Source organism: Populus trichocarpa, chromosome 15 (assembly GCF_000002775.5).
Source record: "Populus trichocarpa isolate Nisqually-1 chromosome 15, P.trichocarpa_v4.1, whole genome shotgun sequence".
Taxonomy (NCBI): domain Eukaryota; kingdom Viridiplantae; phylum Streptophyta; class Magnoliopsida; order Malpighiales; family Salicaceae; genus Populus; species Populus trichocarpa.
The window spans coordinates 9988089-10000000 of NC_037299.2; the positions used below are offsets into that span (position 1 = coordinate 9988089).

The 11912-nt window shown below is 33.4% G+C and overlaps 1 protein-coding gene across 1 annotated transcript; it reads left to right on the top strand.

Moving 5' to 3' along the window:
* The first annotated feature begins 1804 nt into the window (after nucleotides 1-1804).
* LOC7453761 (benzaldehyde dehydrogenase, mitochondrial) lies at nucleotides 1805-6621 on the top strand. The gene is made up of 11 exons (XM_052447684.1): nucleotides 1805-2020; nucleotides 2825-2959; nucleotides 3035-3177; nucleotides 3269-3422; nucleotides 3508-3737; nucleotides 4131-4220; nucleotides 4833-5006; nucleotides 5090-5227; nucleotides 5654-5791; nucleotides 5894-5955; nucleotides 6085-6621. The coding sequence occupies exons 1-11, from the start codon at nucleotides 1930-1932 to the stop codon at nucleotides 6356-6358; spliced, it is 1629 nt and encodes a 542-aa protein (XP_052303644.1). The 5' UTR covers nucleotides 1805-1929; the 3' UTR covers nucleotides 6359-6621.
* Nucleotides 6622-11912: the final 5291 nt, after the last annotated feature.

An 11912-nucleotide genomic window follows, 5' to 3' on the forward strand; every position in this document is an offset into this window, starting at 1 on the left:
ATTTTGATCCTCCTCAGCTAATTTTTAACAATGTTTTGGACATTCTTCACATTCTTCCCACTCATGTATATTTTTTTTACTTTTCCAACTTTTTTATTTTTTTTTATATTTTGTATAATTTGATCGTTTTACTGTGTATTTGTTTTCTCTATCTAGTCAAATTCCAAAGTATTTGCTATTTGACATGATAATTATGAAAAAAAAAATCATTGTGAAAGTACTTTGAAGTCAATTTTAAAATTTTTATTTTTAAAGAGATTTTAATCATTACACTATACTTTTTGAACGAAAAAAGAATAACTTGCCCTCGATTAATTTGGACAGCTTCCAAATAACTATTTTAAGTTTTGTTTTTATATATAAATGACAAAATTATCATTACATTATTACAGTAAACAATATTTTTTAGTCTATAGTTACTCTTTTTTTTCCAAAGCGTCTTGTATATCCTTTGTTAATGCTTAGCTTACTTTAACCTTACTCAAGATTCCTTACAAGCTAAATTATCTGAAATCACCCGATGCCTTGATGTTATAACCATGCCTCCCTCGAGTACTGTCATTGGCATTATCCTGACTGACCTTGGGTTTAATGAAAAATACTTTATATTATTTTTTAATATATTAGAGATCTTAAATTAAGTGACGATTAAGGTTTATAATATATTGGACTCTAAAAAGGGACCAAACACATTCATAATAGATAAAAATACAAAAATTAAATTATATATAAAAGGATTTAATATTATTCCAAAGGATCTTTTGAATCCTTCACAAATTACGCAATAAAAACTACAGAGGAAACTATAGCTTTAAATGAATCACATTAAACAATACAATTTTTATTTCCACAAGCCATACAAAAATATTTCCAAAATAAATGGAAACTTACTATTACTATTACTATTAATATTATTGTTATTATTATCATTACTATTACTATTACTATTATTATTACTAATATTATTATTTATTACTATCACCACCCCCACCACTATTTATATTATTACCACAATTATTGCTATCATAGAAACGATTATTTATCATAATAAACTATTATTATTATTATTATTATCACTATTAAAAGCTTTATTAGTATTATTATCATTATCATTATCATCTTTATTATTATTTAAAAAATAAATTGACAACATATCATTGTTAGTGCATTTCTCGGTGTTGGAGAGAGAAATGAAAGGGAAAAAAAAGTCACCGATAATAAATCAATCATCGTAAGCTGACAGATATTATCAAGAAAGGAAGAGAAGATAATGAAGAATAAAACGAGATGAAGAAAAAAAAACATATTTTTCACTATTAGAAACTATCATTCGTATAGTCTAAAGTGCAAGATAGCTCCCACGTGCCATTAACTTTTTTAATTTAATTGTGTATAAAAAAGAAAAAAACTTGAACACTCCTACGACAATTTTTTTTAGAAGTATTGTTTATTAAAATATTGAATAAATAAAAAGAACTTTCAAACAAACGAATAAAGATAAAAATAATCCTAGTAACAATTATTTTTAGGGAAAGTCATTTACATCATCATTTCACTATCATAGCAAATAGTGAATTTAAATGTGCATACGCTTTGCATTCATCACCTTCCATCACATATAAAACTAATTTACGTTTTCTTTCATCTTTTGCTAATAACATTTAAATGTTTTTCATTTCATCAAACTAAGATTTAATCTGATAGAAATGGATGGTGCATTGGGAGTCACCGGTTGATTGCAGATAGAACGTACAAAATGACAAGCAAAGAAGACAAAAACGTAGTGTTTTTATATAATTCTAATGTTAGAAAAAGGAAAGAAAGAAAGAAAAAAGTAGCTCCTGCCTTCTCTTCACATGGTTTCATCTAGATAAACAAGAAAATAAGTAGTTAGCAGTAGTGAACTGAGACCTCACAGTGGAAGTCGTGATGGCAGCTCGCAGGATATCTTCGTTGCTTTCTCGTTCTCTCTCTGCTCCCTCTGCTCCCTCTGCTTCTACTCCTCTTCTTTTGTCTCGAGGTACTTTTATTTCATTTGTATCCTGTTCTTTGTTATTGCTTTTTAGATGATTGAAGTTTTATTGTTCATTCCTTCAGCTACAGCTTCTTTACGCTGTTAATATATTTTTTAGTTAATTTTGGAGATATACCCCTTGCGTTTGGTTGGTTGCCAAGAGGTAAAGGTGGAGAAGAAATGGAAAAGGAATTTTGAGTTAAGAGTCTTTTTTCTGTTATTTGAATTACAAGATGTTTTCATCTTTCTTTGAGTCTAAAGAAGATTCATCATGGAACAAAAGTCTTGGAGATTTTATTCCGTAACTCTGTTCAGCAAATAGTGTTTCACAAAAGGAGCCAAATATTAATTTCTAATTAACACAGGAACATGGAGTTTCAAGTCTATGTAATGTCAACTTGGGCCTCAAATCAGTGCTTGAGAAAAAATAAAGTAAAAAAACAGAATCCCCATTTTTGTTTTTACTTAATACTACTTAACTAGATCTCTTTGACCACATGATGATTTACAAACAGTGCCTTCTATCCATGGCGGTTCCCTTTGATTTGGGCACATGGATATAGCAACAGCCGTAAAGAAAATCTGTTTACGGTTTCTCCAGGTGAACAGAACACGAGTCATAAAGAGAAAGGAAATTTTAAAATTTAAAGAAGGCCCTATTTTCATTTTCTTTTATGTTCTGAGCATGGGAATGCAAAGATAGTTTCCTGTTTTTGTTCCAATCATGTTTTATATATATATTAGTATTTTCTAGTTTTTCGGATTTAAGGTTGTCAAGATTAATTTACATTTCTGGGATATGATCCTCAGGAAAAAATCCTATCACAGGAAGGGGGGTCTACAGGTTTAGCAATGCTGCAGCACTTGAGGAAACAATCACTCCGCCTGTTCAAATTAGCTACACTCAGCTTTTAATCAATGGCCAATTCGTCGATGCAGCATCTGGTAGTCCTTGGTTGATAAAACATCATCTGTGTTATTAAGCATTCTTGCTGATTTTGGATTTTCAATTGGTTGTAGGCAAAACCTTTCCAACACATGATCCTCGTACTGGAGAAGTGATTGCTCATGTGGCTGAAGGTGATGCTGAAGATGTCAACCGTGCAGTAGCTGCTGCTCGTAAAGCATTTGATGAGGGACCATGGCCGAAGATGAGTGCTTATGTAAGAATTCTTGCCTGGCCTCTCTGGTGAATTATAATGTCAATGATGTCTTGTTTGTTACTAGTTGACTTACATGTGGGAATTTTTGCAGGAAAGGTCACTGATAATGTTGCGTTTTGCTGATTTGGTTGATAAACATAGAGGGGAGCTTGCAGCATTAGAGTCATGGAATAGTGGGAAGCCTTATGAACAGTCTGCTAAATCCGAGTTGCCAAGTTTTGCACGTTTATTTCGTTACTATGCTGGTGAGATTTCATTAAAGCATGCAATGTCAACTTCTTATGTTGTTGACTACATGAATTTCTGATTCTTTTCGTCTTTAATATCCAGGTTGGGCAGACAAAATTCATGGACTAACAGTTCCAGCGGATGGTAATCACCATGTTCAAACATTGCATGAACCCATTGGTGTTGCCGGACAGATAATCCCTTGGAACTTTCCTCTTATCATGTTTGCTTGGAAAGTTGGACCTGCATTAGCTTGTGGTAATACAATTGTTCTAAAATCAGCAGAACAAACACCACTGACTGCTCTCTATGCAGCAAAGCTTTTCCAAGAGGTAAGATTAATGACAAATGTTTACATGACAAATATCTGGTATAAGAGTTTAAATAGAATTATCATGATATATGTGAGCAGCAAAGCTATGTAAACAATGCCTTTACAGGTATCACATAAAGTTCATAAAAATTCTCCACTTAAATGCGTTCAAGTATCCACTTAAATCTGTAAAGGTTGGTGAATATGGAAATGTACTATGCAGCAACCCTTACGTGTGTATTAAACCTCTAGAACAGTGCAGTTAATTTCCTTAAACTAAATAGCATGATCGGCTCTTTTTCTATTTCCTGGTAAACAATAGTCTTAATATGGCAGAGATGAAACATGTGAAGTTTCTTTTACTTTTTACCATGGGGTTTTCTTGAAATCTATTTTTTATCCTTTATGGCAGGCTGGCCTTCCTCCAGGTGTTCTGAATGTAGTTTCTGGCTATGGTCCAAGCGCTGGTGCAGCTCTTGCTTGTCACATGGATGTGGACAAGGTATTTTATTATCTTTCAGTATCTTGCCAACTTTCAAGAGAATCTATGGCATATGAGCTTAGCATTATGGTACATAATCCCTTGACTTCCTGTATAGCATGGCTCAGAGAGTCTGAAATTTTGTTTCCACCTGTGGTTTTACTTGAAAATGTACGGCTTCCTGTTGTTCCAACTTTCAACCACAGCTTCCAGAGTAACACTGATACAATGGCAACATCAAGAAGAACTTTTTATATAGGAACCATAAGCTTCCTCATGGCTGTTTTTGATTTCCTAGTCTCACTTTCTTTGATAGATTAGTTGCACCTCGTGACTGGATCATAGAATCTGCATAACGCCCTGCCTTTCTATACGGATAGAATTTAGATGTGAACCTTCGGAACACCATATCCTTTTCTATCCATCTAATTTCTTTTCTTTGTCACAGTAAGAGGTCTCATTTCTAACATTTTTAGATTGCCAATTTTTTTCTTGATCGTAGTAATCGTAGTAAAAGATTGCATTTCCAACACCCTTGGTTGTTATAGTTGTATGAACTAAAATCCTGTACTGTGTATGCCATGTAGTCTGTTTGTGGTAGAGCAGTGATTAAATACACCATATTGTTTGCAGATTGCTTTCACTGGATCAACTGAAACTGGTAAGATTATACTTGAACTTGCTGCAAAAAGTAACCTAAAAGCAGTTACATTAGAGCTGGGAGGGAAATCACCTTTCATTGTATGTGAGGATGCTGATGTTGACAAGGCTGTGGAGCTTGCACACTTTGCTTTGTTCTTTAATCAGGTTTGTCCAACAACTGTGCAAACAATGCTGGTTTCAATTTGATGTGTAACCACTGATTAGTTTTGCATGCTTGCTGTTTGCAGGGACAATGTTGCTGTGCTGGTTCTCGTACATATGTACACGAACGTGTGTACGATGAGTTCGTAGAAAAAGCCAAGGCACGTGCTCTAAGACGTGTTGTTGGTGATCCCTTCAAGAAGGGCGTTGAACAAGGTCCTCAGGTACCCTGTCTCTTCCTGTAAGATTTGATGATTGAAACAATTGAGCCATGGCAATCTGAATAGGCACCAGAAATCCCTCAAATAGGCATAAAAAATTTCTCAAGTGCTCGGTCTAAGGCCCAGATTAATTACTCTAACAATTGGGTCCATGGCCGCACTGGTTGTTACATGAGACCTAAAAGTTAGAAAACAACGAATTTCAGTAAGATTATGAGCTTGATCCTTCTTTTCTGTGTGTGAGCGAAACTGCAAACCTAGCTGAAGCTTATAGCTAAAATGGTCAATGGTTAAACATCCAAACTATGACTATATGGAAGTTGTTATGGGATGTTCATCTTTGTCAATTAATGGTAATTGTTTATGCACCTTGAGAAAAAAGGTGAGAGCCATCAAGTAATGTTGTTTATGGACCATGTGGAAATTCAGATCGACTCCGAGCAGTTTGAGAAGATCCTCAGGTACATAAAATCTGGTGTTGAAAGCAATGCTACCCTTGAATGTGGAGGTCAAAGATTTGGCTCCAAGGGCTACTTTATCCAGCCTACTGTTTTCTCAAATGTACAGGTAATAGATGCACCACTCTGTTATTATTGCTCCCCTTTTACTGTGTATCAAAGTATTGAATCTTAATCTTTGCAATGCAATACTAACTTCTTGTTAGAACAGGATGATATGTTGATAGCAAAGGATGAGATCTTTGGCCCTGTGCAATCCATCTTGAAGTTCAAGTGAGCTGTAATCTTAAGCAAGCTTGTCTTCATCTAAAAAATTATCAAATTAGATGGAACAGAGTTGAATTTAAATTCAGTTATGGTCTTTATATTGTATGTCTAAAACAAGTTGTGCTTATGCACCAGGAATATCGATGAAGTAATACAGAGGGCAAACACCACTCGTTACGGTCTCGCAGCAGGAATTTTCACCAAGAATGTGGACACTGCCAACACCTTGTCACGAGCATTGAGGGTGGGGAGTGTATGGGTTAATTGCTTCGATGTCTTTGATGCGGCAATTCCATTTGGTGGCTATAAAATGAGTGGAATAGGCAGGGAAAAGGGCATCTACAGCCTCCACAACTACTTGCAAGTGAAAGCTGTTGTTACTCCATTGAAGAACCCAGCATGGTTGTAAGCTCGTCTAATCCTTCCATTATGATTCTGGCATTCCTTTCCATCAGTATATAAGTAAAGTATGCAAGGATTGTTTGAATCATGGGAAAATGTTGAAGTTTCTCAAGAAGACAAGCTTGTTTGTTTCTCAATCACTCTTTAAGCTCAACTACAACGCAGCAGACAGATCCTTGTACTTGTGCCATTGACATCAAGAAGGTAATTAATTATTGCCAATATTCAACAGTTGCTTGGCTGCGTTTGATTGGCCAGCTTCTTTGAACATATCTATCACCTCCAAGCAAACCTATCAATCACCTCCATCAGAAGCTAATCACATAAAGAAAACAACCACGAATTCATGCATTAGGCATCCCCAGTTCCGATTGTGCAACCGTACCATCCATCACCCTCAGCATAATGTTGAGAGATAGATTAGTTTGTTTGGTAAACCAAAGACCAAATGATATTGTTTGCTTGAGATATCTGAGTATTCTCTTCACCGTCTGACAATAAGGATTCTTAGGTTAATGCAAGAACTTTCTTACACAATGAAAAATGTAAGAGAAATCTAGCTAGACGAGTAAATCCAAGATAATTCGGAGTTTCAATAGTGCTTCTATAGAGTTGAGGGTCACTGAAATCAGAACCTTCGAGTTTAGAAAGATGACAGATGTTGGACATGGTTTCACTTTGTCAAGGTCTGCCTTACGTAGCAAATCTGCAATATATTCTCTTTGAGTGAGAAATAAATCATGTCCATCACGAAGAGTTTCCACACCAAGAAAAAAAGATCTTAAACCTTTCACTGGAAAAATCATAGACAACTTGTAGAACAATTGATCAATGGCTTTGGTGTCCGAGCAAGCAACAATTATATCATCCATATAAATGAGGATTGTGCCTTAGAAAAGAGTACAAAGAGATGTGTCAGCCTTTATAGCCTTTAAAACCAAGTTGGTGCAGTTGATCTATAAATCTGAAAATCATGCCCTTGGGGCTTGTCGAAGACTATAAAGGCTCCTTTTTCAATTTACACACATGTTGTGGATAATCAGGAGAAATAAATCTTTGTAGTTGTTGCATATAAACATGTTTATGAAGGAAACCATTAAGAAATGTGTTTTGAATATCCAATTGAAGGAGTGACCAAATATTTAAGACTACTGGAGAAATAACCAGGTGAATTGTGCTCGGCTTAATCACCAGATTGAATGTCTATGTATATTCAACTCTCTCTTATTAATGAAAACCTTTTGCAACAATACAGGCCTTGCAATCCTCGATGCTTCAATCTGCATGCTTTTTAACCTGATAGACCTATTTGTTGTTAATAAAATTGTGATCTTATCCCGGTGGAACTAAGTCCCAAGTATCATTTTAAATAAGGGCATTGAACTCAGCATGCATTGCATCACATGAATAAGAGTATTTGGAAGCTTTCGTGAAGCAGCTAGGTTCAGTAGGAATATAAGAGGATTTACATGAGAAAAGCTTAAAATATTGTTGTTACTCACTTTTGACCCCGCAAAAAAATCAAGAAAAAAAGAGAGAAAATAGAAAAATAAAATCCAAAATACAAGAGGATATACATGAAGAAAGCCTAGAATATTGTCCAAGTTGGTGGTGAAGGCCCACAATAACAAGTGAAAAAGTTTGAGGATCAAAATGTATAAGATTGGCAAAATTATCAACCCAATTCTGATTGACAAAGGGCTCTATTAGTGAATTTTTTTTATTTGGGGTAAAACGATAGAAATTTGGATAGGTAAGGGCTCAATAAAATTTTTGAAAGGCTTAATTAATTTTATTGAGGACTTAATTGCAAGAAAAATTAATTTTAAAGTCAATTTAAGCTTTAAATGGAAGAAATTAAAGTCTCAGGGTCGAATTGCAATTTTAAAAAGTTAATTTGACCAAATCAGGTGTTTAATTGCATAAATATTAAAATTTGATCAACAATTAGGGACTTGATTGAAGAAATTCAAAAATAAGGACCAAAATGAAAAAAAAACATGTGAATGCAGGGGTTGAAATTGATCAAATTAGAAGTCAATTGAAGAAATTGAAAGTTCGTTGATCAATTGAGGGTGAAAATGCATAATTTCATAACCAATGACTAAAATGAAACAGGCAATAAACTTTGGGGCTGACAATTGAGTTTAATAGGGGTGGAATTGCATGAAATTAAAAGTTTAGGCGGCAATTAAAAGCAATTGGAAGAAAATGGACTAAATTGCAATTTACATAAATTCCAAATTAAAAACTCTAATTTTTAAGGTTTAATTTAGAGACACGTCGTTCGGCCACTGTATATCTTCTTTTTTGGTAGTTTTGGTTGCTCAAGTAGGCAACTGTAGAAAAATAAATGTAGCATTTTCAATCACCTCAGGGGTTGTAACCATCACCATTCGACTGAGAAACACCCCACCATAAAGATTAAATATTCTCATCAAACATTTGCATCTTATTTTCTCTAATGATATCAACAACATCTTGTCCCCGATTAGCCTCACTGTATTGGCAAATTTTAGGTTGATCGAGTGAGCACCTTCAAGCGATGTGAAGCTATAAGCCTTCAAATAAAAAAAGGTTGGATCCAAACGAAAGGTGTACACCCCTTCTACCAATTTCAAGTGGTCTTCAATGATGATGACGTTAGAGTTGCTCTGACAAAGTCTCGGAAGTGAGTAACTTAGTCATTAATAGTTGTGATATCCATTTCACAAAACCACTAATCTTTTTCGTGTGTTCACATTTCAAGCCTTCTTAGTGGGTTCTTATTAAAAGTTGACCACTTTTCTCTTAATATCAAAATGCCACAAACAAGCTCATTGGTCTCCAAGTTTGGAAAAACCACTAAAATCTTCAAAAACCAAGTTGTTGCAAAACCACCATTGTAAAACCAATATAGGTACCAAGCTTACAGTTGTAAAACGTGTACCTAAAACTCTTCCATTTTGATCAAATGACCACGCTTTGATGAAGGAGGATCAATATTTGATTGGATCCTAACCTGAAACCCTATAAATACCCCTGAAAAATCAAGGCAGAGGAACATAAACAAAGGGAGAAAGAAGAGAGAAGAAGATAGGATAAATGAATTTCAAGTGTAAAGGTTTAAGAGTCTAGCACAAAGATTTCCTCAACTTTGAGAGAAAGTAGCAAGCTTGGAAAAAAAAGGACAGCAGCCATTAAAACTCTTCTAATATAGTAGGTGATGTCCATAAGGCATACCTCTAGCTCTTCATTGCATATTTCAATGGTGTTTTGAACTTCTTTTTGGTGATACATTGTATTGATCTTGTATTTTGATTCATGCATGAAATGTTTTTTTTTCTTTGTTTAATTTTTCGAGTTGTTTGTTACTATTTACTAGATGTTTAGGAAATGTTTTGATGTTTATTTTGCTAAAATAAAATGGTTTTTGTATTCTTTCAAATATGGCAATAGGTGTTTTTGGTGATACATTTATTTTGATTTTTTTGTTTGTTAGCGTATTTTCTTGGTTCTCGAGCTTTATTTGGGTTCCAAGTTGTTTTGAGATTTTATTTTGAATTGAAATTTGATGTTGTTATTGACTGTCATTTGGGCTGTAGTTATGAAGGTGGAATTTAATGCATGATTTTGATGATTTGATGTTTTTTTTTAGTTCTTTTGATTCAACTAGGTTTGGTATTAGTAAAGTGGTTTGTGTGAACCGAAAGCAGTGTGTTTAGAGGCCTATAAGTCAATTTCTAGGGTTTAACAATGTGTTGGATTTTACTTAGTTGCTAGGCAGTATTATTTGTGTTCATGGAAATAACATTACCTTAGTTCTATGATTTGGACCAGTTTTGGTCCATTTCTTTGCACTAAACACTTTGTGATATTTGACTAGTTAATAATTTAGGGTTTATTGACATCAATAACAAGTTTTTAATGGGTTTAAACTATAGGGTTTTAGTTTAGAATTGAAACTCATTTGGACCAAATCATAATGATTATTTGATAATCGAAGTAAATGGATGCTAGATTATTGATCTTTGCATGATTCACAAAATGTCTGTCTTTGTTTTCATCGTATCTGGTCTGGTTGGAGAGTCATGTTGTTTGAATTGATATGAATGTTCTTCGTGTTCTTTATTTTTTCTGTGTTTGATTCCTTTTCGATAAAAAAATTTGAGTTTTTCTGTTTATTTTTTAATTTGATTCATTTTAAATTTTAGTTTTGTTTTTTATTTTGTTTTCGAGTCAAACCATATCTTTGGTTCGATTTATGGTCAGACCAAAGATTTCAAGTCAACTTGGTAAGGTCAAATTTGGGTCAAAGGTTAAGACCCTCTTTGGTTGACAATGTTTTTGGTAAAAGTTTTTTGGATTTAAGTGTATGTTTACAAACACCTCCTGGATCTATTTTAACAATTTTGATTTTTTAAAAAGGGTTTTTGCCAAACATGACATTACATAAATAAATAATAATAATAATAATAAATGATTTTTGGTTGTTGCACGCACTTCAAACCTTTCAAAAATTACATTTTTAAAAGGAGGGGGGGTTTAGCATTGTATTAGAAAATTTACGTGCATTATATATATATATATATATATATATATATATATATATATATATATATATATATATATATAAATAAGTTTACAATAAGCTTGTAAAATTTTTAAGAATTTGATCAATATTTCAATAACGATAAAAATTTTAATTTTTAGAAATTAATGGTTAATATATTAGTATAAATATTGGATCTACCAGTAGGCTAGTGGTATTTAAGTATTAGAAGCTGACTAGAAAACTCTCAGAATTATTTTGGATGTTCACTAATTTTAATTGAGAGTAATTTTCATCACAATATATAAGTTGTGAAAAATACTTTTACCTTTCAGGATAGGTGAACCCTGTCAGGGCACTTACATAGAGTCTTCCTATAAAAATTTATCTCGGCATACGAGCCCATAATAAATTCAAAATGTCAGATTTATTCATGAGCATAAATCCTCATTCCGAGCTATAGACGGACCACCGGTTAGGAACTCATCAATACCTTTAAACTATATCCAGACTACACAATGCAATTTACCTCGGGTAAGGTGCGTCAGGAGTACTCATACATTCTCTAGCCACAACCAGTGTCTTACCTTGAAATTTCAGATAAGACTAGTTAATCTAGGTCTTTTAGTAACCCTGAACCAAATAATTAGATGATAACTTTTTAATCCCAATACCATAACACCCTGAGTGCATGTGCGACAAAGATAGTTTGCATTTAATATTGAAGGAAAACTTAGCCTTAAAAATAAAGAGTGACAACAACCTTTAGTTATTTTTATTATCCTGGAAGTGTTTTAAATTGGTTTTATTTAATAATTCTCCCAACAAATAATTGTATATAGATAAATTATATCAAATCGTTATAATATATAACTTATTTGATGCTTTAACTCAAACCAATCACAATGAGGGAATCATTCACGATGCAAATAATAAATGATGCCACTTTCGACGCCAACGAGGATCCGTATAATATAATATTACTAAACATTAGTTAAATAATAGAGTTTAATTTTTCAATAGAAGAAAC